The sequence below is a fragment of the Hippopotamus amphibius genome, chromosome X, assembly GCF_030028045.1.
Source record: "Hippopotamus amphibius kiboko isolate mHipAmp2 chromosome X, mHipAmp2.hap2, whole genome shotgun sequence".
Classification (NCBI taxonomy): domain Eukaryota; kingdom Metazoa; phylum Chordata; class Mammalia; order Artiodactyla; family Hippopotamidae; genus Hippopotamus; species Hippopotamus amphibius.
In genome coordinates this window covers 71,688,035-71,714,006 of record NC_080203.1, presented here as the reverse complement: position 1 = coordinate 71,714,006, position 25,972 = coordinate 71,688,035, and the positions used below count along the sequence as shown (strand labels likewise).

General features: G+C 38.5%; 1 protein-coding gene and 2 pseudogenes across 6 annotated transcripts in view; 1 reads left to right on the top strand and 2 right to left on the bottom strand.

Annotated features, from left to right (window-relative positions):
• Nucleotides 1-3,777, bottom strand: part of ATRX (ATRX chromatin remodeler) — a 308,545-nt gene extending 304,768 nt beyond the window's left edge. For 4 of the 6 annotated variants that reach the window (XM_057719187.1, XM_057719185.1, XM_057719186.1 and 1 more), the window contains exon 1: nt 3,529-3,761. Coding sequence is in view for 4 of the 6 variants with exons in the window: in XM_057719185.1 (XP_057575168.1) it covers nt 3,529-3,548 (20 nt within the window). In the remaining 2 variants the exon portion in view is untranslated. Of the gene's footprint in view, nt 1-1,186; nt 1,204-3,528 lie in introns of those variants that run through there. The other 2 variants (XM_057719184.1, XM_057719188.1) reach the window with 2 other exon arrangements.
• Nucleotides 3,778-5,253: 1,476 nt separating this feature from the next.
• On the top strand, nt 5,254-6,452 carry LOC130841949 (cyclin-dependent kinase 1-like; annotated as a pseudogene).
• A 7,468-nt stretch (nt 6,453-13,920) lies between these two features.
• On the bottom strand, nt 13,921-14,390 carry LOC130842665 (acyl carrier protein, mitochondrial-like; annotated as a pseudogene).
• Between the last annotated feature and the right edge of the window lie 11,582 nt (nt 14,391-25,972).

Genomic DNA, 25,972 nt, shown 5'->3' with positions numbered 1-25,972 from the left:
ATTTCAAAAGTGAAATAGACACATAAAGACACACAATTTCTTACAGAAAAAACTTATTTCACACACCTAAATCTATACACAAACACTTTTAAGTACTACATTTATTTTATCTCTAGAAATACAATATAAAACTGAAAGCTCATAGTCAACTATACCAAGGGTTGCCAATAATGAGAACTGCCCTGATCATAATTAAAATCACAAATGTCTTCTTTCCACCCCTACCAATAACATAACCAAACAAGCTGACATTTAAGTATTTTCAAAACCCTATAAAATTTGCATGTACTCCCCCACCACAGGCCTGGTTTAATACTTTCCACACAGTGGAAATGCACATATTTCACAGATAACATTTTTCAAAAATTTGATTAGTATGCTACTGATTGTGAACTACCATAATAATGGACACTTTCTAAGACATTTTTCCCAACATCTTTCAATGTAGACAACTTCTACCTTTTTAAATTTAAGACCAATACCTAGTTATACTGCTTTCAGCTTTTCAAGTAATTAATTCCCATAAGGATTAGAATAAGTTCCATCAAAACTCCAAGATCTTTATATAAAAATAAATGAAAGTTTATCTGTCAATCAGAGGCTGATCTTTCAGGCCAAAAAAGTGAAGAAACAATTTTATTTAAAACAAAATAAACAACAAAAAACTCTTTAAAAACAATAACAAAACCTTTAAAGACTGAGCCACTGATTTTTCAGTGTATATTTGTCCCTCGGTATCCATGGGGAGTTGGTTCCAGGGCACACCACAGATACCAAAATCTGAAGATGCTCAAGTCCCATATCAGCCCTCCATATCCGCAGTTCCACATCCTTGGATTCAACCAACCGCAGATTGAAATCCTCGGTACTGAATGGAGGAACACAGGCCTAACTATGATTTAGCCAAATCATCAATTTATTTTCCTCCCTCTTGCCTTTTGGCTATTTTTTCATCACAGAATCCTAGAAATGTTCTTTTTTTATAAATGTAAGTAAAAATTAGAAACTAATTTTTGTTCTTATTTTTAAGTGCTGGACAGAAGATCTGATAAAGAAAAAAATGTGGACCAATTGCATAAAACAAAATTAATGACAATGCATAGAATTGTTCATATTATTTCTGCCTCACATTAGAAGAGAATCAAGAGTGATTTGGTATTGTGGGTTCAACTCACTCAAGCATTACCTGTCAGATTATCCTTTAATCACGATTATGTCTTGAGATGAATGACACTTCAGACTGAGACAGTTCTTCTGAACACCCACTTGGAGCTCTTTCATAGTAAATAATCAGAGAGCATCACACTTTTTTAAATTAACTTTCTACATTTATACACGTGTTCTTTGCAAGGGGATTTTCATGTAGCTTAAGATTCTCCTGGAATTAAATGTTTCAGTTATCTTACTATCTCATATGAACATAAAAGGCAAAATATTATAAATACCTACAAACTCAAAGACCTACAACAAATGACAATAGTAGCTAACATGAACTTCTTCCACTGTAATACTTTGGCTAAATTAAAATGGTCATAATCACATTATATCTGGCAGCTCAAGGAGGTATTAATGCTTTGCGGTTAAGAACATAAGCTCTGGAGTCAAGACTGGGTTCAATTCCAGCTCCACCAATTTCAAGCTATATAACTGATCAAGTTCTTTGGTCTCTCTATGCCTCAGTTTCCTCCTTATCTGTAAAATGGGGAACATCAAGTATCTACCCAATAGGGTTGTTTTGAGAATTAATCAAGATTACATGGGTAAAGATCAACAATAAGCACCCAATTTTAGTTATGATTATTACTCTTACCACCAAGATCTACAAAAATTCAAGGCCCATAAGGAAAAAACTGACCCTGGCACAAAAAGAATAATTCTATTCAGAAAGTCTATACATAATTAATTTGTTCACCCTAAAGAAAGGGAGAAAATCCAAGCTCAATCTATGGTTTTAAATGCAGACTTTGTTAGATTTAGTAAAATCTAGAGGTCATATTTAACCATAAGGTACACCCTTCATGTATAGGAACATGGGCACCTGATAATAACTAGACAACAAGTTGTACTCAGTACCTCTTATGTGCCCAATTACCCCTTAAATTAAGGCTTATTGCACTTGGACCAATTAACACAAATTCAGAAACCAAGGACACAATCTTTACACTTAGGGATCTATAATCTAAGAACTAAAGTGCATTTTTTTTCCTCAAAGGAAGGAAAACATCTTCCATCTACTGCTTGTTAATGCAGAAAAATAGGCATAGGTTCATTCCCAAATTCTATACAATAGCTAAAGTGCTCTCTCTATATATATACACACACACATATATAGATATACACACACACATATATATAAATATGCACCATCCTAATAGTTACTCAAAAGCACATTTTGCCAACTATGAGTGCAATTCTGATCTATGATCCCTGCAATTTTACTTAACCACTAGGCGCCAAGGGTTCATCTCAGAGTAGAAAAATTACTTAATTCACAAGGGATGAAAAGTCAAATATCAAACTGCCTGAAAAGCAAGCCAGCCACCTGTGTAAAAGTGGTATACATTTCATATTAACAACCCATTATTTTTAGACACTATCAAGAGGCAAATCAGAAGCACAAGAGAAAAGCAGCCTCAACCTAATATAAACATGCTTGATTGGTAAGAGGTGGCCTGCCAAGCACTGCTTCCTTGCAAAAGATTTTACTTCCCATCAACCCACGTTAACGTGCTCCCCACCCCTCTTGGAATAAATAAACAAAAATAAGGTCTAATTACCTTTGCTCAAAATTTGCCCATAAAGTGGATAAACAACTGAGGACTGCCTTACCACCCATTAAAGCTGGACTACACAAAAAGTAGTACACTGGGGTCCTCTGGAAGCAAAACCCTGCGTTAGTATCCCTTTGCCTAGAGGTAAATTCCAAGGATACCCTTCAGGATCTGGAGCAGAGAAGGAAAACTGGCAAGACCCACCCGTTCACCACCCCCCCCCCCAAAATGGGTTTGTCCCCAGGGGCTGCAGAAAAAAATAAAATTCCGCAAGGCCGGGGTACTTCCCGTCTCCAGCAGTCCAAACGCCACTAAGTCTTCCCAGGATCTCACATCCTCCGACCGCCCCTCCCCCTCTTCCCACCCCTCACCCCCCCCCCCCTTCTTCCCCACGCAGTCTCTAGGCCCAAAGATTAGGAAGAATGACCGGGATACCAAAAACCGCCTCCCACTTCGGGCTCTCAATTCCACACGCACCAAAGGATAAACAGAGGAGACGAACTAAGCTCCGCGGTCCTGGGAGAATGGAGAAAGCGCTCGAAAGCCAGGCCGCGCCCCCCCCCACCCCCACCCCCACCCGGGGTTGGAGCCTACCGCCGAAAGCCCGAAACCCTCCTCACCTAAGGAGAAAATTATGCCTCTTTCCGATCAGCAAAACACAGGCCTAACCCACCAAGCCAAAGCTTTCCCAAACACCCGGCTCAGGAGGCGTGTAGGCCGAGACCGCTGGGACTCGTGAGACGGGGTTGTGTTTTACCTCATGGGCTCAGCAGTCATGTTTTCGCTTCAACTCCTTGTCGACTTCAGCGACCGTTGGGCGCCACTCTGCGCTCCCCGGCGCCCAGTTACGATAGAAATGCACTGGACTCTCAGTCGTCACTACAGCTAGCGCTGGATAGCCCCCCCCCCCCAAAGCTCAAAGGCTGCCACCGCTGCCACCGCCGCAGGAGCCGCGGAAACAAAGCGACGCCGCCGCCGCCGCCATTTTGCTGGGCCGAGGCTCAGGCAGCAGAATTGGCGCGTCCTCCCTCTTCTTCTTTCCATCATCCATTGGCTACCTTCTCCGCAACGCATATTTCTATTGGCTACAGAAATTCACCTTCTTTGGGGGCCTGTTGCTAAGGCGGTCTACGTAATTTGATCCCCTCCACCTTTTCATAGTGGGTCCAATTCAGTCCCATTGACCTGAAAGTGCTAGTGACGTATTTTGACTTTATTCTGAAAATGCGTTTTAATCCATCCTCTTTTCTTTGACTTATTTACAAAACAATAACAGCAACTTACCTTTTTTTTATTATTAATTTATTTATTTTATTGGCTGTGTTGGGTCTTCATTGCTGTATACGGGCTTTCTCTAGTTGTGGCGAGTGGGGGCTACTCTTCACTGTGGTGCGCGGGCTTCTCATTGCGGTGGCCTCTCTTGTTGCACGCCAGCATGCTTACAAATATATACATTATAAATATAAAACATAAGACCAACTTGAGAGTGCACACAATTTTTTCAGTATTGAATAAATTGCCACTTGGAACACACACACATCAACCATTTCCCCAGTCTGATGTGATGTTTGGCTCACAAAGTAACCAATCTAGGTCTATTTCCACCTCTTTACAGAGCTTTGGCTCTATCATCTCTAAAAGCCTTTCCAGGGAATTCCCTGGCGGTCCAGTAGTTAGGGCGCTGGGCTTTTGTTGCCAAGAGCACGGGTTCCTAGCCTAGTAGGCGAACTAAGAAGCCACAAGCTGCGCAGCGCAGCCTAAATAAATAAATAAAAATAGAATAAATGCCTTAACAGCTTTCACATTTTACAATTTGTCTACTGGTAATCTCTGCAAGTCACAAATCATTTCTCTAAAATCAGATAGTTTCAAGTTTTATTTCTCTGTATTGTGCTGCAAATGTAGTTCATTCTACTTGCTTTTCCTGAAATTTGCGAGAGCACCTGTTTAGGTGACAGAGTGGATGCTTTCTACTGGAATAGCAAGCGATGGGCATTTTTCGAATGGAACACTTTGATAATCTAATACACTCGGGCAACTTTTTAATCAAGAGAAGCTTGTACACATTTCAAGTCATCTTTCAGATAATGAAGTACCATTGCCAACTGCAGAAACTATCCTTCTGTATCTGGCATACTGATTTTCTTCTTGTCTTTTATACTTTAAACACCACTTAAACATACAATTTACAGAAGTTATATTTTCCTCATTGGTAAATGCAGTTAATTTGAAAGGAAATCCACTCCATTAGAAGACAGCATGCAACTTTTAAACGAGCTGTTGGGGACAAGACTTAACACTAAGCAGCTTTAAATGACAAATTCCACAAATAGAAAAACATTTTAATAACAAAATTATAATCACAGCACTTCGCTTCAAAGCTGGCGCTTGGAAGTTTGGGGAGAGTGCCGCTGACGTGGTAGCCGCCGCCGCTTTCGCCACGGGATAATAAGCCGGGATCTGCCAAACCCATTGACTAACTATGGAGGACTATACCAAAATAGAGAAAATTGGAGAAGGTACCTATGGAGTTGTGTATAAGGGTAGACACAACTACAGATCAAGTGGTAGCCATAAAGAAAATCAGACTAGAAAGTGAAGAGGAAGGAGTTCCTAGTACTGCAATTCGGGAAATATCTCTTAAAAGAACTTCGTCTACCAACTGTAAAATAGATAGTCAGTGGGAAGTTGTTGTATAACAAAGGGAGTCCAATTCGAGGATGGAAGATGCCTTAGCGGACTGGGGCGGGGAGGGTGGGGGGGACTCGAGGGGGGGGAGTCAAGGAAGGGAGGGAATACGGGGATATGTGTATAAAAACAGATGATTGAACTTGGTGTACCCCCAAAAAATAATAAATAAAAAAAATAAAAAAATAAAAAATAAAACACAATAAAAGCTTAGGTGGGATTTTAGTAGAAAAAAAAAAAAAGAACTTCGTCATCCAAATATAGTCAGTCTTCAAGATGTGCTTATGCAGGATTCCAGGTTATATCTCATCTTTGAATTCCTTTCCATGGATCTCAAGAAATACTTGGATTCTATCTCTCCTGGTCAGTTCATGGATCCTTCACTTGTTAAGAGTTATTTGTACCAAATCCTACAAGGGACTGTGTTTTGTTACTCTAGAAGAGTTCTACACCGAGACTTAAAACCTCAAAATCTATTGATTGATGATAAAGGAACAATTAAACTGGCTGATTTTGGCCTTGCCAGAGCTTTTGGAATACCTATTAGAGTATATACTCATGAGGTAGTAACACTCTGGTATAGATCTCCAGAAGTATTGCTGGGGTCAGCTTGCTACTCAACTCCAGTTGACATTTGGAGTATAGGTACCATATTTGCTGAATTAGCAACTAAGAAACCACTTTTCCATGGGAATTCAGAAATCAATCAACTCTTCAGAATTTTCAGAGCTTTGGGCACTCCCAATAATGAAGTGTGGCCAGAAGTGGAATCTTTACAGGACTATAAGAATACATTTCCCAAGTGGAAACCGGGAAGCTTAGCATCCCATGTCAAAAACTTGGATGAAAATGGCTTGGATTTGCTCTCGAAAATGTTAGTCTATGATCCTGCCAAGAGAATTTCTGGCAAAATGGCACTGAATCATCCGTACTTTAATGATCTGGACAATCAGATTAAAAAGATGTAGCTTCCTCACAGAGTTTCCATGTGTCGTGTCAAGAACAGATCATTGTATTTTTACTGTTAACTCTGTTTCTGTCTTGTGTATTTTTCTTCTCTTTGTTGTAAAACTTAAGTTGTATCTCATCTGATTTCAAAAGTGTAACTTAAAAATGTAAATATTGTTCTATATGAATTTAAATATAATAATTCTGTATATGTTTGGAGATTCCACTGTAACAACTGTTTGTTACTATAATAAAACTATATAAATCTAAAAAAATATAATCACAGAACTTTAAAAATATAAAATAACACTGTGAATCATAAAGAGACTATCTTTGCTATTAAGTGATTAACAAAGTTTTACTGATGTATTTATAGGTGGATCACTTTCAATACATGATTTTCAATGATTTCCTTCAGCTGTATTTTAGGAAAAATTCACTGGTACACATCGCTTTCACATTTTTCATCAAATTGCCACAGAAATCAACATAGGACCCTTTCTTGGACTCTTGACCATAAATCTGTGATTTGTGAATCTGCTTCTTTGCTTTGGAAGAAAGACAGGGTAAATTACCTTTAAAAGTGCAAGTTAGATGAGAAAATAAATACCCTCATAATTTTAAATAAACCCCATCACAAATTCTGATTATTTTATGTCAGAATCATAATGCTTTGGTGATATCTATGAAATTTTCGAATGCATATATCCTTTAATCCAGAAATTTAACTTCTAGGAATTTATCTAACAGATACACTTTACATGTGAAAAATGAGATATCCACAGGACTATTCATTGCAGCATTGTTTGTGACATCAAAGATTAAGAAACAACATAGATGTTCCTCAATAGGGGACTGGTGAAATAAACTATGCCATCCATATAACATAATACCACATGGCTCCTTAATATAAACATTTTTCAAAAATCACTTGTGTTTCTATGCACTAACAACAACCAATACAAAAAAGAAATTAAGAAAACAATCTCCTTTACTATAGCATCAAAAAGGACAAAACACTTAGGAATAAACTTAAAGATCGCAAAAGACTTGCACACTGAAATCTATAAAACATTGCTAACAGAAATCAGAGAAAGACAAAAAGAATGAAAAGACATCCCATGCTCATGGACTGGAAGATTGGGTGTTGTTAAAATGTCCATACTAAGTAAAGAGACCTACAGATTTAATGAAATCTATGTTAAAATCCCAATGGCATTCTTTGCAGAAATAGAAAAAAAAATCCTAAAATTAACAGGGAGGGCTTCCCTGGTAGTGCAGTGGTTAAGAATCTGTCTGCCAATGCAGGAGACAAGGGTTCGAGCCCTGGTCTGGGAAGATCCCACGTGCTGCAGAGCAACTAAGCCTGTGTGCCACAACTACTGAGCCTGCACTCCAGAGTCCACAAGCCACAACTACTGAGCCCGTGTGCCACAACTACTGAAGCCCACATGCCTAGAGCCTGCTCTCCAAAACTAGAGAAAGCCCTCATGCAGCAATGAAAACCCAACGCAGCCAATAAATTAATTAATTAATTAATTTTAAAAAAACATGGAAGCTTAAGGGACCTTGAATAGCAAACTCAATCTTGAAAAAGAAGAGGAAAATTGGAAACCATACATTTCCCGATTTCAAAACATACTACCAAGCAACAGTATTCAAGACAGTGTAGTATTGACATAAATATATAGAAAATAGAACAGAGAGCCCAGAAATAAACCCTTGCATATATGGCCAAATGATCTTCAACTAAGGTGCCAAAACTACACAATGGAAAAAGGACAGTCTCTTCAATAAATGTATTGGGAAAACAAGATATCCAGTTGCAAAAGAGTGAAGTAGTACCCTTAAATTTTACCATATACAAAGAACACCTCAAAATGACTGAAAGACCCAAACCTGTAAAATTCCTAGAAGAAAACATGGGGCGGGGGCTCCCCTGGTGGCACAGAGGATAAGAATCTGCCTGCAAATGCAGGGGACATGGGTTCAAGCCCTCGTCCAGGAAGACCCCACATGCTGTGGAGCAACTAAGCCCATGCACCACAACTACTGAAGCCTCCTGCATGCCTAGAGCTGTGCTCCACAACAAGAGAACCCACTGCAATGAAGAGTAGCCCCTGCTCACCACAACTGGAGAAAGCCTGCACACAGCAACAAAGACACAACACAGCCTAAATAAATAAATAAATAAATAAATAAATAAATTTTAAAAAACATAGGGGGAAAGCTTCAGGTCATTAGATTTGGCAACTGGTTTCTTGGATGTGACAGCAAAAGCACAAGCAATAAAAGTAAAATAGATAAATGGGACTATATCAAATTTTAAAATTTCTGTACATCAAAGCAAACTATCAAAAGAGTGAAAAGGCAACTTGCAGAATAGGAGAAAATCTTTGCAAATACTATATGTGATAAGGGATTAATATCCAGACTATATAAGGAACTTCCACAACTAAATAGCAACGACAACTAAAAAAATTAAAAATGGGCAAAGGAATGGAATGGGCAATTCTCTAAAGAAGAAATACAAATGGCCAACAAACATATGAAAAGATGCTCAACACCACTAATCGTAAGAGAAATGTAAATCAAAACCTCAATGAGATGTTATCTCAGGCTTTTGGAATGACTATCATCAAAAAGACAAGAGATAAGAAATGCTGGCAAGGATATGACAAAAAGGGAATCCTTGTGCATTGTTGCTGGGAATATAAAATGGTGAAGCTGCTATTGAAAACAGTATGGAGGTTCCTCAAAAAGTTAGGAAGAGAAGTACCATATGATCCAACAATTCCACTTCTGGGTATATTTCCAAAAGAATTGAAAGCAGGGTCTTGGAGAGATAATTGTCCACTGATGTTCATTGCAGCATTATTCACAATAGGCGGGAGGTGGAAGCAACCCAAGTGTCCATTGGCAGATGAATGAATAAAGAAAATGCAATATTATGCGGCCTTAAAAAAGAAGGAAATCCTTTCATATGCTACAACATGGATGAACTTTAAGGATATTATGCTAAGCAAAATAGTCACAAAAGGACAAATATTGTATGATTCCATTCATATGAAGTATTTTAAATAGTCAAAACCATATAAACAGAAAGTAGAAAGGTGCTTAACAAGGGTTGGGAAGATGGGTAGAGGTGAGGGGCATTGGTTTTTTTTTTTTTTTTTGGGCACACGAGCTTAGTTGCTCCATGGCATGTGGTATCTTCCTGGAGCAGGGATCGAACCCGTGTCCTCTGCACTGGCAGGCAGACTCTTAACCACTGCACCACCTAGGAAGCCCCAGGGGCATTAGTTTTTAATGGGTATAAAGTTTCAATTCTTCAAGATTAGCCATAGCGATCACAACAATGTAAACATACTTAACACTGCTGAATTGTACACTTAAAATGGTTAAAATGGCAAATTTAATCCCACACAAATAGAGTCAATTGATCTGTGACAAAGGACCAAAGGCAATTCAATGGGGAAAGGACAGTCTTCAACAAATGGTGCCACTAGCTGAATATCAACATGTAAACAAAATGAGTCTGGACACAGACCTTACAAATTTCACATAAACTAACTCAAATAGATCAAAAATCTAAAATAAAAACTCAAAACTATCAAATGCCTATAAAATAAAATAGGAAAATAGGAGAAAATCTAGGTGACCATGAGTCTGGCAATGACTTCTTAGATACAAAACAAAAAGCATGCTTCATGAAAGAAAACATTGATATCTTGGACTTTATTATAACTAAAAACTTCTGCTCTGCAAAAGACATTGCTAATAAAATGCAAAGATTAGCCACAGGGACTTCCATGGTGGCACAGTGGTTAAGAATCTGCCTGTCAGTGTGAGGGACACACGTTCGATCCCTAGTCCGGGAAGCTCCCATGTGCAGCAGAGCAACTAAGCCCACAAGCCACAACTACTGAGCCCATGCACCACAACTACTGAAGCCCCTGCACCTTGAGCCCGTGCTTCACAACAGGAGAAGCCACAGCAATGAGAAGCCTGTGCACCACTGCAACAAAAGAGTAGCCCCGTGTTTGCCGCAACTAGAGAAAGCCCAAGCACAGCAACTAAGATCCAATGCAGCCAATAAAAATAAATAAATAAATTTTAAAAAGGTACATTTATTAGCAACAACAACAAAAAAAGATTAGCCACAGACTGGGAGAAAATCTTTGTAAAACATATCTGATAAAGGATTGACATCCAAAATACACAAAGAACTCTTACAACTCAACAATAAGAAAACAAAGACTGATTTTAAAATGGGCAAAAGAAACAAAAAGACACCTCATTAAAGAAGATATACTGATAGCAAATAAGCTTATGAAAAAATGGTCAACATCGTATGTCATTGGGAAATTGCAAATTAAAAGAACAATGAGATGCCACTACACAGCTATTAGAATGGCTAAAATCCAAAACACTGACAACACCAAAAGCCGATGAGAATGTGGAGCAACAGAAACTCTCATTCATTGCTAGTGGAAATGGAAAATGATACAGCCACTTTGGAAAGTTTCTTACTAAACCTAAAGCCAAACATACTTTTACCATATGATCCCACACTTGTAGGAATAAATGCATGCATGAATTGAAAAATGACATCTACACCAAAACCTGCACACAGATGTTTATACCAACTTTATTCATAGTTTCCAAACCCTGGAAGCAAACAAGATGTCCTTCAGCAGGTGAATGGATAAATAAACTGTGGTGCAGCCAGACAGTAGTATATTATTCAACCCTAAAAGAAATTAGATATCAAGCCATGAAAATGCATGGAAGAAACTTAAATGCCTGTTACAAAGGGAAAGAAGCCAATCTAAAAAGGCTGTATGATTCCAACTATCTGATATTCTGAAAAAGGCAAATCTATGGAGACAATGAAAAGATCAGTGGTTGCCAGGAGCTGTTAGGGGAGGGATCGATAAAGAAGAAGAGCACAGAGGATTTTTAGAGCAGTGAAACTATTCCGTATGGTACCATAATAGTAAATACGTGTCATTATACATTTGTCCAAACCCATAGAATGTACAGCATCAAGAGTGAACTCTAATGTAAATTATAGATTCTGGGTGATAATGAAGTGTTAATGTAGGTTCATCAATTGTCACAAATATACCACACTAATTCAAGTAATTAATAATGGGAGAGGTCGGAGGCGGGGTTTAGCATATGAGGAAGCTCTATACTCTCTGTTCAATTTTCCTGTAAAACTAAAACTGCTTAAAAAATAAAATCCATTTAAAATGAATGTAATTAAAATCATAAAATAACAATTCATTTTTTTCTCATAGGTCTGTCTAGTTTTTTTTTTAACATAAAAGAAATTAAAACGACCTCTCCACTTACTTTATGAAAATTATGGGGGAGAATAGGATATCTAAACGTAAACCAGGTACAGACTTCCAGTTATAAAATAAATAAGTCATGGGGATGTAATGTATACCATGGTGACTGTAGTTAATAATACTGTATTGCATATTTGAAACTTGCTAAGAGTAAATCTTAAAAGTTCTCATCACATGAAAAGGAATGGAAACTACATATGTTGATTGGTTTTTTTTTTTTTTTTTTGGCTGCGTTGGGTCTTCATTGCTACGCATGGGCTTTCTCTAATTGTGAAGAGTGGGGGCTACTCTTCGTTCCAGTGCGTGGGCTTAGTGCAGTGGCTTCTCTTGTTACAGAACGCGGGCTCTAGAGCGCAGACTCAGTAGTTGTGGCACACGGGCTTAGTTTCTCCATGGCATGTGGGATCTTCCCGGAGCAGGGATTGAACCAGAGTCCCCTGCATTGGCAGGCGGATTCTTTTTTTTTTTTAAGAACTTTTATTGAGATACAGTTAACATACAATAAACTGCATATATTTAGAGTGTACAATTTGGTATTTTTTTTCTTATTACTAATGTATATATGGCAATCCCAATCTCCCAATTCATTCCACCCCAACCCTTCCCCACTTTCCCCACTGGCAGGCGAATTCTTAACCAATGCGCCACCAGGGAAGTCCCTGTGGTGAACATTTGCAATATCCACAAATATCGGATCATTATATTGTACACCTGAAACTAACATAATATTGTATATCAATTATGCCTCAATTTTTAAAAGTACACCAAACAAGATTAATTTTATAGCTCCAAACTAAGTAATGTTTCTTTCTCACAAAACCAGTGGGAGTTGAATAAATTATGCAATATTTTTGGAGTCTAAACCTAAGGCAAATTAATAATTTGTTGTTATTTTCAAAAAGCCAATATTTCATTTGTTGATTTTCTCTGTTGTTTTTGTATTCTCTATTTTGTGTATCTCCATTCTAATCCAAAATGTATTATTTCCTTCCTTCTGCTAGCTTTTGGTGTAATTTCTTCTATATATTTTCTATATCTAGTTTCCTGTAAACCTACAGTTTCTTCTTTTTTAGTTAAGCTATAATGTCAGGTTATTGGTTTGAGATTTTTATTCTTTTTAATGTAGACATTTATAGATATAATTTTCTTTGAGCAATGCTTTCACTACATTCCATGTTTTTGTATGATATGTTCTTATTTTCACTCATCTCAAAGTGTCTAATTTCCTTTGCGGTTTCTTCTTCTTTTTTTTTTTTTATTTAAATTCAAGTCTAAACAGAATTACTCTGTCAAAGTCAGCAATGATGCAGAAATGCGTTCTCACTTCCGGACACTCGCCAGCATCTTCTGAGTCTTCTCCCAGTGAAGAAAAGGGGTCTGGCAAAAGATAAGCTCAGTGTTTCTCTCTGCTGTTACTGACTTTAAGTGATAATCTTTTAGGTGTTAAATCCAGGGTAACTAAAGTTATAGACACTAATAAAATGTTTTATTTTAAAAGTCTGATCGCTTGATTATTCTACAGCCTAAAGAACAATAGCTAATATTTACTGAGGCTTCCTTATAGCAAGCATTGTATTAAGTGATTTGCATACACTATTCAATTTTACCTTCACAAAAGCCCCAGGTAGGTCCTGTCATTATCCCCATTTTATTGAATACATATAGAGGTTAAGCAGCCTGCCTGCCCAAGATCACAGGCTTATGATAAACTCAGATGTCTTGACGCCAGAGTCCATCCTCTTACCCATGAGGCCTCTCCTGCCTAATTAAGAGCCAGGCCATCTCAGTTTCCTGGACAGCAGGCTGGGCAGGCCTTAGGTGGGTAACTGAGGGAGGCAGAGGTCTCTGCTTCTGCATTACCTTGCTCAGTTTTTTGTACAAGGATGCTTTTACGAGGAGGGCTGACAGTCAAGAGAGTCCTGTCCAGGAATGAACTGCTGTCAACACCTCTGGAGGAGAAAGACGCTCACTAGGGCTGGCCCCCTTGGAGTGGCAGATAACCAGAAGGCACCTTCATTTTATAACCAGTGAAAATCTGTCAAGCACTTCCATTTTTCCATTTCTTCCCAAGTCTTGTCTTTATCGAAGAACCACAGAGAAATTAATTCTGTGGGAGAATGTAATTCTACAAGTCAAATTATTTACCCGATATTTTATTCATATACATCCTTCTTGTCTGCAAGGTAATCTACAATTTCTTGTGGGCACATTAACTTCTCTGCATCTGTATCAGGAATTTCAAACCCAAATTCATCTTCCATGGCCATGATAATCTCCACTTGGTCCAAACTGTCTAACCCAGGTTTTTCATAAAATGGGAATTTACTGAGAGCTTTTCTGGGTTAATCTTGTCACAGAGTTTCAAGATGTAAAGAACACGGTCCTTGATTCTCTCTAATGTCAAAGGGGGCGCGTCACTATACTGGCAGCACAGCTGTGTAACTCCACCTCGAACCTGCGCGAGCACCGAGGCCGGCTGCGGAGCCCCAGGTCTCGTCTGGGCCCCCACAAGGAACAGGGTGGTGCTGAGCTACCGGGCCGCAGCCAGCGTGGGGAGCCTGGGCAGCAACGCGAAGGCCGCCAGCAGTCGGCGGACACACATGCAAAGGACATGAGCCGCCATGGCTACGCCAACCCAGTGTGGTTTCTTTTTTTGACCCATTGATTGTTTAAGATTATGCTGTTTAATTTACACATATTTATGAATTTTCCAAATTTTCTTTTTATTGATTTCTGGTTTTGTTTCACTGTAATCCTGGAAGATATTTAGTATGATTTCAATCTTTAAAATTTATTGTCTTGTTTGTGGCCTAATATATGGTCTAACCTGGAGAATGTTCCATGTGCATATGACAAAATTGTGAATACTGCCTTTGTTAGATGAAGTGGTCTGTGCAAGTCTGTCAGTCTAGTTGGTTTATAGTGTTGTTCAAGCCCTCTATTTTCTTAATGATCTCCTTTCTGGTTGTTCTATTCATTATTAAAAGTGGAGTACTGAAGTCTCCAACTATTATTGTAGGATTATTTACTATTTCTCCCAAGTCTGTTAATATTTTCCTCATATATTTTGGGGCAATATTGTTAGGTGCATGTATGTTTATAATTATTATATTCTCTTGATGGATTGACCCTTTTATCAATATGTAATGTCTCTTTTGTCTCTTGTAATAATGTTTGTCTTAAAGTCTATTTTTTGTGATATTAGTATAGCTACCCCAGCTCACTTTGGTTACTATTTACATGGAATATCTTTTTCCATTCTTTCATTTTTGATCTATTTGTGTCTGCCTCCAAAGTGAGTCCCTTCTCACAGATACAGAGAACAAACTAGTGGTTACCAGTGGGGAGAAAGAAGTGGGGAGGGGCAATACAGGAGTAGGGGATTAAGAGGTACAAACTATTAGGCATAAAATGAGCAACAAGGATATATTGTACAACATAGGGAACATAGCAAATGTTTTGCAATAACTATAAATGGAGTATAACTTTTAAAAATTGTAAATCACTGTATTGTACACCTGTAACAAATGATATTGCACAGCAACTATACTTCAATAAAGAAAAAAAATGAAAGTGAGTCTCTTGTAGACAGCCTATAGTTGGATAGTGGGGTTTTTTTAAAATCCATTTTTCCATTCTCTGTCTTTTAACTGGAGAATTTAACCCACTTACATTTAAGTAGTTAGTGATAATGAAGAACTTCTGCTATTTTGCTATTTGATTTCCATATGTCATATATACTCTGTTCTTTGGTTCCTCCATTACTACATACTTTTGCGTTTGATTTTTTGGAGTGTATCATTTCCATTCCTTTCTCATTTCCTTTTCTGTATACTTCTACATTATTTTCTTAGTGGTTGTCCTGGAAACTACAATAAATCTCTTAAACTTATAACAATCTAGTGTGAATTAATGCCAATTTAACTTCAAAAGTATATAACAACTCTGAACCTATACAGCTCCATTTTTCTCCTTTTATGTTGTTATCATCAAACATATCTTTAAATCTGTGTGCTCAGTAACATAATTTGTAATTATTGTTTTATGCAAATTCTTTTCAAATATAGGAAAATAAAGAGTTATTAGCCAAGAATGCAATAATACTGGCTTTTATATTTACCTATGTATTTACATTTACTAGTGCCCTTTATTTCTTCATATGGTTTTGAGTTACTGTCTAGTGTACTTTAATTTCAGCCTGAAGTCCGGGCTTTAAAATTTCTTATTGGACAACTCTACTAGAAACAAACTCTCCAGCTTTTGTTTATCTGGGAATGTCTTCATTTTTGCTTCATTTTAAAAAGATTGTGATGCCAGATATAGAACATCTTTTTACTTTCAGCACTTTAAATATGTCAAACCACAGCATTCTGACTTCCTTGGTTTCTAATGAGAAACTGGCTGTTAGTCTTTTTTTTAATTAATTAATTAATTATTTTTTTGGCTGCACTGAGTCTTAGTTCTGGCACGTGGAATCTTCATTGAGGCATGTGGGAATCTTTCGTTCCAGTGCACGGGCTCTTCATTGTGGTGCGTGAGCTTACCTCTAGTTCTGGTGTACCGGCTTCTCTACTTGTGGCATGCAGGTTTTCTCTTCTCTAGTTGTGGCGCATGGGCTCCAGGGTGCATGGCCTCTGTAGTTTGGAGGACACATTCTCTTTAGTTGAGGTGCACGAGCTCAGTAGTTGTGGCACATGGGCTTAGCTGCCCCGCGGCAAGTGGGATCGTAGTTCCCTGACCAGAGATCAAACCCACATCTCCTGCATTGGGAGGCAAATTCTTTACCACTGGACCACCAAGGGAGTCTCCAGAAATTGGCTGTTAGTCTTCTTGAGGATCTCTTCTAAGTGAAAAATCACTTCTATTTTGGCACCAGAGATGGTAAGTGATGCAATATCCCAAAGTGACAGCCCTCAATGGCCAGTGAAAAAAGACTAACAGGAACTAAAGTCTTATAGCAGATTATTACCAAGTGATTTCAATTGTTGCTCCCATAGCCCTGGCTGTTCCAGACATTGTGACTGCAGCTGAATCCATTACACTGGCTGATGACAGGTGGTATGCAGTCTCAGACATCACTAACACCTTCTATGCCAGCAAGGTCAGTTCGTATTAAGGTAGCAAGGCCTCCTGTGTATGTTTATAGTATACCCTAGGGGTACCTAAGCTCCCCTGCCATTTGCTACCAGTTGGTGAGTCAGGGTTTAGCCTGAGTTCCTCTACCTTCCATGTTTAAAGCTTTGACTCTATGGATGATGCCTTGTTGGCAAGTGAAAGCCTCAGTCTCAATGACCTTGATGGTGGTGCTATCATACTATAGAGGTAGCCAGGAGCAGTAGCTGATAAACCCGACGAAATTCAGGGGCCTGCTCACCAAGCAAAGTTTCTTGGGACTAAGTGAGTGGATTTATAATACTCAATTCCTGTTGTGGTCGTGGAAAAACGGCTGTCTCTTTGGCCCGCCAAACCAAACAGGAAATGCAGCACCTTATTGGACGGTTTTGGGTATTGGAGACGGTATGTGGCTCACTCAGGCATGCTGCTTGGTCTTTTATATCAGCTAACCTGCTAATTAGCATCCTTTGAATAGGGCTTATATAGATCTACTGAATCAAATTTATTGGAAGATGAAACCTAGAAGTCTGCACTTTTAATAGGCTCCTTTATACTGGCCATACTTTGAGAAACATGGGCCTAGGAAGTTTATTACCCATTATGCTAAGGGCTTGCTCTGGGAAGTTTTGATTTACTCTATCACCAAATCTTTCTTTTACATTGTGTTCTGATTGGTAATTAATAAAAATATTTTTGAATACATAATAAGATTATAAAAGCTTGAATTGGACTGTGAAAGTCCTTTTCAGTTTAGAACAGTGGTTCTCAGCGAGGGAGTGGGGAATTTTATTTCCCAAGAGTTATCTGGCAATGTGTAGAGACATTTTTGGTTATTGGCAGCTGGTGATGCTACTGGCATCTAATAGGTAAAGGTAGGGATGCTGCTCAACATGCAATGTGCAGGACGACTCCCCACAACAAGGAATTATCTGGCCCAAGATGTCAGTAACCCTCCTGTTGAGAAGCCTTGGTTTAGAATGATGTGTCTGAATCCCAGCTCTGTGTCTTGCTAACTGTGGCACTTTGGCCAAGTTACTAAATCTCTCTTGATGCTGTTTACTCAACGTTGAAATGAACTAAAAATAGAGTTTTTAACCTCATAGTGTTGTCTTGAGGATTGAATTAAATACTCATTCTATAAGGAGAGAAGTTGCTGCCTGACACATACGTGCTAGGCATTCCAAATAGTAGCTGCTGTTTTCTCCATAAAATCAAGATAGGCTTACTTTAACATATATTAAAATGCTAAAAGATTAGATCATTGTGAATAAGGATTATAGCTTCTAATTATCATGTCCCAAGCTATGTTCATGTACTTTTATTGTAAAAGTTTAAAACTAGTTCATCTTTTGTTGTGATCTGTCTTCAGTTCATTAAAAAAAAATGAATTCAGAAAGTAACCTAATTAATTGCCTCTGTATTAAGCAGTCTTTTGAGGTGATAATCCCATTTATAAGAGCTTTAAAGAGAACTTGTAATTCCTTTGGAATTAATTTCTTCTACTTGATAAGTTATTTGGGGATTGTACAGCCAAAAATCTGGTCTTTCCAGTCTGTTAATAAACAGGAAGAGGAATATCATAATTTTTTCACATAGACCTACTCAAGACTTTGTTTAAGAAGATTCCACATGTTTAGTGCCAATTCAAAGCACATATTTTTTTTTTGGAATGATCATACATCTATGTGATTGAATGGAGATAGACTATATGAAACCATAAAGATTATTTATTTATTTATTTACTGTTAAATTTTTGGTTGTGTCAGGTCTTAGTTGCGGCACACGGGATCTTCATTGCGGCATGCGGGATCTTTGATTGTGGGGTGTGGGCTCTTTGCTGCGGTGCTTGGGCTTCTCTCTAGTTGTGGCATGCAGGTTTTGTCTTCTCTAATTGTGGCGTGCAGGCTCCGGGGCACGTGGGCTCTGTAGTTGTGGCGCGCGGGTTCCAGAGCATGTGGGCTCTATAGTTTGAGCAACGCAGGCTCTCTAGTCGACGCACAGGCTCAGTAGTTGTGGTGTGCGGATTTAGTTGCCCTGAGGCATGTGGGATCTTAGTTCCCCGACCAGGGATCGAACCTATGTCCCCTGCATTGCAGGACGGATTCTTTACCACTGGACCACCAGGGAAGTCCCTAGAATGCATATTTTAAAACTGTGAACTAATATTGTTCTCTTAGCTATGAGGATCTTTAAGGCCGTATCAATAAGAATTCATTTTTTGGAAAAACGGAGTTTAATTTATGTAGCTTTATTTTAAATCAGATACTCCCTATCCTTGAGAATTGTTGGTAACTAATTCTACTGTTAAAGATGAACTATGTTCCATTGCTTGTTCCTCGTCCTATCCGCCTTCTAGTTCACTCTCTTCCACTGCCTTTACCACCAACCTGTTTCCTTTTCTTTTTTAAATGAAGTGTAGTTGATTTACAATGCTGTATTAGTTTCTGGTGTACAGCACAGTGATTCAGTTATACACATATATATTCTTTTTCAGATTCTTTTCCCTTGTAGGTTATTACAAAATATTGAGTATAATTTCCTGTGCTATACAGTAGGTCCTTGTTGGTTATCTGTTTTATATGTAGTACTGTATATATGCTAATCCTAAATTCCTAGTTTGTCCCTCCCCCACAACCTGTTTCCTTAGTATCATTCATTGTTCCACGAGTCTTGTTAATTATTTGTTATACCAGTCTTTTGAGAGTGTATATATTTCTCTATGGGCTTTATTAGAGACTATATTCATTTTTCCATGTGTGGCATATTCATTTTGTGACTTACTGGAAGTATTTTATATCTGCTACAAAACTATTTTTATGCCATCTTTCTCTATTGTTCACAGAAGTGTAATCAGGAAATTTTTTTTTTCAGTATTGCCTGAATTCAGGCATGATTTAAAGGTAAATCATGCATTTTTAGAATCCATGTTATCATTGCCTTCCTGAAGTTTAAAAAAAAATCCATTTCTATTAAGTGTTTATGTGTGCAGTCATCTTTTCTTCCTATATGTTAATGATGCGAGTCCACTCCCAGCTGGGTTCTGTGAAATAGAAATTCAGTACGTGCTAACTGAATGCCTACTAGATGGTACAGTACTATGTGTGTCTGCCCTCTAGTAGTTACTAATCTAGAGAAGGCAACAGGTATCAAATTGTCTTAGGATGATAAGTGCTATAATATAGGCTAAAAGTGTTGTGAAACATCTAGCAGGGGTGGGGGGATTAATATGCTTACGTCCTGGGTCCTTGACCACCTAGGAAAACCATTTAGGGTCAATTACAACCCACTAGACACGCATTCTTCGAGAATTTTGTTGAGATGGCTAAAGCCACAGAAGCCATTCTTATTGGTTCCAGGGATTATTTTTCTTAGCCTAAGTCTGAGGCAACTCATTTGCATTACTGACACCTATCTTTCAAAGAGTGCCATCTTTCTATTAGGTTCCTGATCCCCTTCCAAAGTGAAAAGGCACATCCTAACATCTGTTCTTTGATGATTGAGTTTAATGGGAAGGAACTGTTTTTAGAGTTTGAATGCCAGTGCCCTAGCCAAACTTCAGCGTAAGTAATGGGAAATGTAATTGGTCAAATGTTTCTGAATAGTGAACTACTCCATGATGTCCCAGCCCTTCACTGTAAAGATGAGCAAAACCATAAATTAGGGACTTCCCTAGTGGGGCAGTGGTTAAGAATCCGCCTGCCAATGCAGGGAACATGGGTTCGATAACTGGTCCGGGAAGATCCCACATGCTGTGGAGCAACCAAGCCCCTGGGCCACAACCACTGAGCCTGCACTCTAGAGCCGTGAGCCACAGCTATTGAGCCCACGTGCCACAACGACTGAAGCCCGCCTAGAGCCCGTGCTCCACAACAAGAGAAGCCACAGCAATGAGAAGCCCACGTGACGCAACAAAGAGTAGCCCCCGCTTGCTGCAACTAGAGAAAGCCCATGCACAGCAATGAAGACCCAACGCAGCCAGTAAATAAATAAATAAATAAATAAATAAATAAATAAATAAAATTTTAAACACAATATAAATTAGCATTAACTCTGCACTGAGATTCTTACCTTCTGCACTTCTTTTTTTTTTTTATCTTTTCCCATCTTCTTACTACTCTTGCAAAGTTTGAACATAAGGGTAGTGGTGAGGGGAAGGATAAATGAATGATTGCATTTATTTCAAAGTGAAATTCTCATTGACTAACCACGCTTCTCCTGCATTGCCTCATGATGACTGGCTTTTAAAAAGAAAGAAGCAAAATCTAGCTCTTTCTTTGTGTAGACATAAATTTTGATTTCTCTGAGACAAATGTTTGGGAATGCAGTTGCTGAATTGTATAGTTTGTGTATATTTTACTTGCTTAATTTTTTTAATATATTTATTTATTTATTTATATTGGCTGTGTTGGGTCCTTTTTGCTGTGTGCGGGCTTTCGTTTAGTTGCGGTGATTGGGGGCTACTCTTCGTTGTGGTGCGCGGGCTCCCCATTGCCGTGGCCTCTCTTGTTGCGGAGCACAGGCTCTAGGTGCGTGGGCTTCAGTAGTTGCAGCACATGGGCTCAATAGTTGTGGCTCACGGGCTCTAAAGTGCAGGCTCAATAGTTGCAGCACATGGGCTTAGCTGCTCCGCGGCATGTGGGATCCTCCTGGAGCAGGGATCGAACCCGTGTCCCCTGCATTGGCAGGCGGATTCTTAACCACTGCACCACCTAGGAAGCCCTACTTGCTTAATTTTTTAAAGAAACTGCCAAACTGTTTTCCGGAGTGACTGTACCGTGGTGTAGTCCCACCAACAATGCATGAGAGACCTAGTTTCTCCACATCCTTGCCAGCATTTGGTATTGTTGCTATATTTTATTTTAATAACAGGTGTGTAGTGATAGCTCATTGTGCTCTTAATTTGCATTTCTGTAATAGCTGATGATGTTAAACATCTTTTTGTGTGTTTATTTGTCATCTGTAGATCATCTTTGATGAAATCTCTTTATGTCTTGCCTATTTTGTTTGTTTTACTGTTGAGTTTTGATAGTTTAAAAAAATATACTCTAGCTACTAATCCTTTTTAGATGTGTGGTTTGAAAATATTTTCTCCCACTCTGTCTTCACATCCTCATAACAAGGTCTTTCACAGAGCAAAAGTTTTTAATTTTGATGAGGTCCGGTTTATCTATTTTTTCCTTTTTATTAATCGTGCTTTTGGTGTCAGGTCTAAGAATTCTTTGCCTACCGCTTGATCCTGAACATTTCCTGCCATATTTTTTCCTAATTTTTAAATAGTTTTCATTTTTACATTTACATATGTGATCCATTTTTAATTTTTATATAAGGCATGAAGTTTAGTTTGAGGTTCATAGTTTTAGCTATGGATGTCCTGTTGCTTCAGCACCATTTATTGAAAAGGCCCTCCTTTCTGTACTGAGTTGATTTTGCACCTTGTGAAATATCAGTTGGTTATACTTGTGTAGGTCTATTTCTGGCTCTTGTTTCTGTTCCATTGATCTATGTATCTATCCTTTTATCAGTATCACCCTGCCTTGCTTACTGTAGCTATATAATAAACCTTAAAATCAGGTAGAGTGGCTCTTTCCATTTTGTCTTTGGAATCTTTGGCAAATGAAAGGTTTTATGTTTTTTTTTTTCTTTTTTGGCTGCGTTGGGTCTTCATTGCAGCGCACAGGCGTCTCACTGCGGTGGCTTCTCTTGTTGAGGAGCACGGGCTCTAGGCGTGTGGGCTTCAGTAGCTGCAGCATGCAGGCTCAGTGGTTGTGGCACGTGGGCCTTAGAGCATAGGCTCAGTAGTTGTGGTGCATGGGCTTAGTTGCTTACGGCATGTGGGATCCTCCCCGACCAGGGCTCGAACCCACGTCCGCTGCATCGGCAGGCGGATTCTTAACCACTGTGCCACCAGGGAAGTCCCTCTTTTTTCTTTTAAATTAATGAATTTATTTATTGGCTGCATTGGGTCTTCGTTGCTGTGCGTGGCATTTCTCTAGTTGCATTGAGCGGGGGCCACTCTTTGTTGCAGTGTGCGGGCTTCTCTTGTTGTGGAGCATGGGCCATAGGCGCACAGGCTACAGTAGTGGCAGCATGTGGGCTCAGCAGTTGTGGCTCACGGGCTCTAGAGCGAAGGTTCAGTAGTTGTGGTGCACGGGCCTAGTTGCTCCGCAGCATGTGGGATCTTCCCAGACCAGGGCTTGATCCCATGTACCCTGCATTGGCAGGTGGACTGCCAACCCGGGGAGTCCCCAAACATTGAATTTTAAAATCTGTGAACAGGGTACATCCCTTATTTGTGTTCTTTATTTTTTTTGGCCATGCCATGTGGCATGCAGGAACTGGGTTCCCCAACTAGGGATCAAGGCTGTGCACCCTGTAGTGGAAGTGTGGAGTCTCAACCATTGGATCACCAGGGAAGAACCTATTTGTGTTAATTTCTCTCAACAATATTTTATAGTTTCCAGCCAATATATCTTGCACAGCTTTTATTACATTTATTCCTAATGCTATCTTAATTTGAATTAATGTTTGATAGAACTAGCTACTTAGTCACTAAGAGGGAATTCCATCTTCCTTTCTTCTAAGCTGTTGAAACTTGAATCTCTCAATAATATGTATGATACAATAGCATAATGGTTGTACTGGTATTTTAGTATTTATTTTGCATATTATCAAAAGATTGGTATTTTATTAAAATCTGAGATAAAATTGTCAGTCACCTACATGTCCTCAGATGTTGTTACACCTGAAAAAGGACCTGGAACCAGGATTAAGGATCCCTTGTACATCTGGCTTGAGTCTTTCCACATAGAATGATTCTTACGGAAGAAAATCTTGATTAAAAGAGGTAAGGAGGGGTCAGACTTGTGAGAATGAATTTGAGCTTTGTGGGAAAGAAAGGCAGGTAAGAGGAGGAAATCTCACCATGGAGCAAGAGAAGCACTTGGGTTTCAGGGGTCCTGGAAATCTGCCTCCATCTTTTTTCCTTTTCACCTCAAATTTCCCTACTATCTTTTTCTGTTTCCATAAAATTTCTCTACTTCAATTCTAAGAAGACAATGGAAGACCTTTGGAATTAGACGAAGGCTCAAATTGGTTCTAAGAGATAGTCAAATGACTAAGAAACATAAGAAAAGATATTCAGGGTTACTAATAACTTGAGAAATGGTCATTAAAATGAGATACCGTGGAAGAATTTGTAAAATAGGAAGAGGTATAAGAGTGGTAGGAATGCTTTTAAAGTAGTGCATTTTTGTTCATTCAGAAATTGTCACGTACTATGTAACTCTTTGGGTATGACGCAGGATGTAAATGACTCTGACTTCAGATTTTTTTTTAAAAGTACTAAAATGATACTATACTGAGAAGAATAATCTGGCATTTCAGTACTTTAAAAATGTATCTTGTGAACTAAACATCCTTTAAAATTTCAGAAACCTCTCCCTTCCCCTCCCACCCAACCTCAAGAAAGTCATCAAAACCTTCTCTGTATCCATGATGTAACACATATTTTCCCACTAGGATTGCATTTGTTTACATGTTTGTTTCTACCACAAGACTGCAAGCAACTTGAGAGTAAAGACTGTTTTTCTTCAATCAGTGAAAATTTACTGAGCATGTACTAAGAATGTATTTTAGAAAAGGAGCATACAAAGATGAGTAAAACAATGTCTCTGTTCCCAAGGAATTTACAGTTTATGGGAGGGACAGGGCAATTACAAGATAGGATAACAGAGATGCACAGAAGAGAGGAAGGGTTTAAAACCCAAACTAGGAGGTCAGGAAAGCTATAATGTTCGAGCTGTGTTTGGAGCGAGAGAAGACATTGCATTTATTTTATTTGAAGATCATAAAAAGAACTTCAGACCCAAAGTTCTCTAGGTACAACTGCTGGCCACAGAGCCACTGCCAGGCATTATAAACTGGAAGGTTCAGACCAAATACATAATTTCTGAGTCTGGATATTTGGTGAAGCTAACACATTTTTTTTCCCCAGCTGTAAGTCATTATTTATAAAGCATTCATTGGAATATACTACTCACTGATTCTGCTGGCAGGGTTTATCTGTATGTCCTTAAATTGTCACCCAAAGAGCCTGAAGACCATACTTCAATATTTCTGCCATGAGTCATACTCTATTCAGCTGTACTCATTTTCAGGACAATGATCAAATACAAAGTGGTGTCAGGATATGCCAATACGGGGTTGGTGCCAAGGAATTAGTATCTGTTTTAGTTTTGAGCTGTGGTAAAATATACATAACATATACTCTCTTTAACATTTTTAAATGTACAATTCAGTGCTGTTAAGTTCATTCATACTGTTGTGCAACCAACCTCCAGAATTCTTTTCATCTTGCAAAACTGAAACTTTAATTGTAAACAACTCCCCACTTTCCCTTCCCTAAGTCCCTGCAATCTAGATATCAGGAAGAAATCAAGAGAGACTAACTATGATTTCCATTTCTCCAGAGAGTAATTTGTATCCTAAAGTGAAACTTAATCCGTAGGGAATTTGCAGCAAAATAGGAAACCTGTAGGCATTTGCTTGGAATAATCTTCAGTAAATTGCTTCGCCTCTCTAGGGGAGGTTTTCTTTAGCAGTCAAAACAAAGGGTGTGATTAAATGGTATCTAATGTCCCTTTTGTTTTGACTTTCTATAATGATAGCATACTATTACAGTTGTTCATCACATCCTTGCTCAAAATTGGGCAGAACCCACTTATATCAAGATCTGATATTAACATAATTGTTTCAAGTGTATTCTTTCTAAAAAAAAATTTCAATGCATATTATTAATTTTCAGCTATAATGCCTTCCACAAGCATTTCACAGCTTCTTCAGAACTCTGACCATAAAATACCCTGCATTTCAACTGATTTAATTCAACACCAAACCTGAATATCACAAATGATATCCATTCAAAATTTAAATGCATCTTTAATATTTTACATCATAGAACAGTAGTGCTGAAAGCAACACTGAGGTGATTTAATCCAATGCATAAAGAAATAGGTCCAGAGACACTGACTTGCCTATGGTTACATTAGCTAGACAGAAACAAAGTAAGGACTAAACACTGTGTAAAAGCCA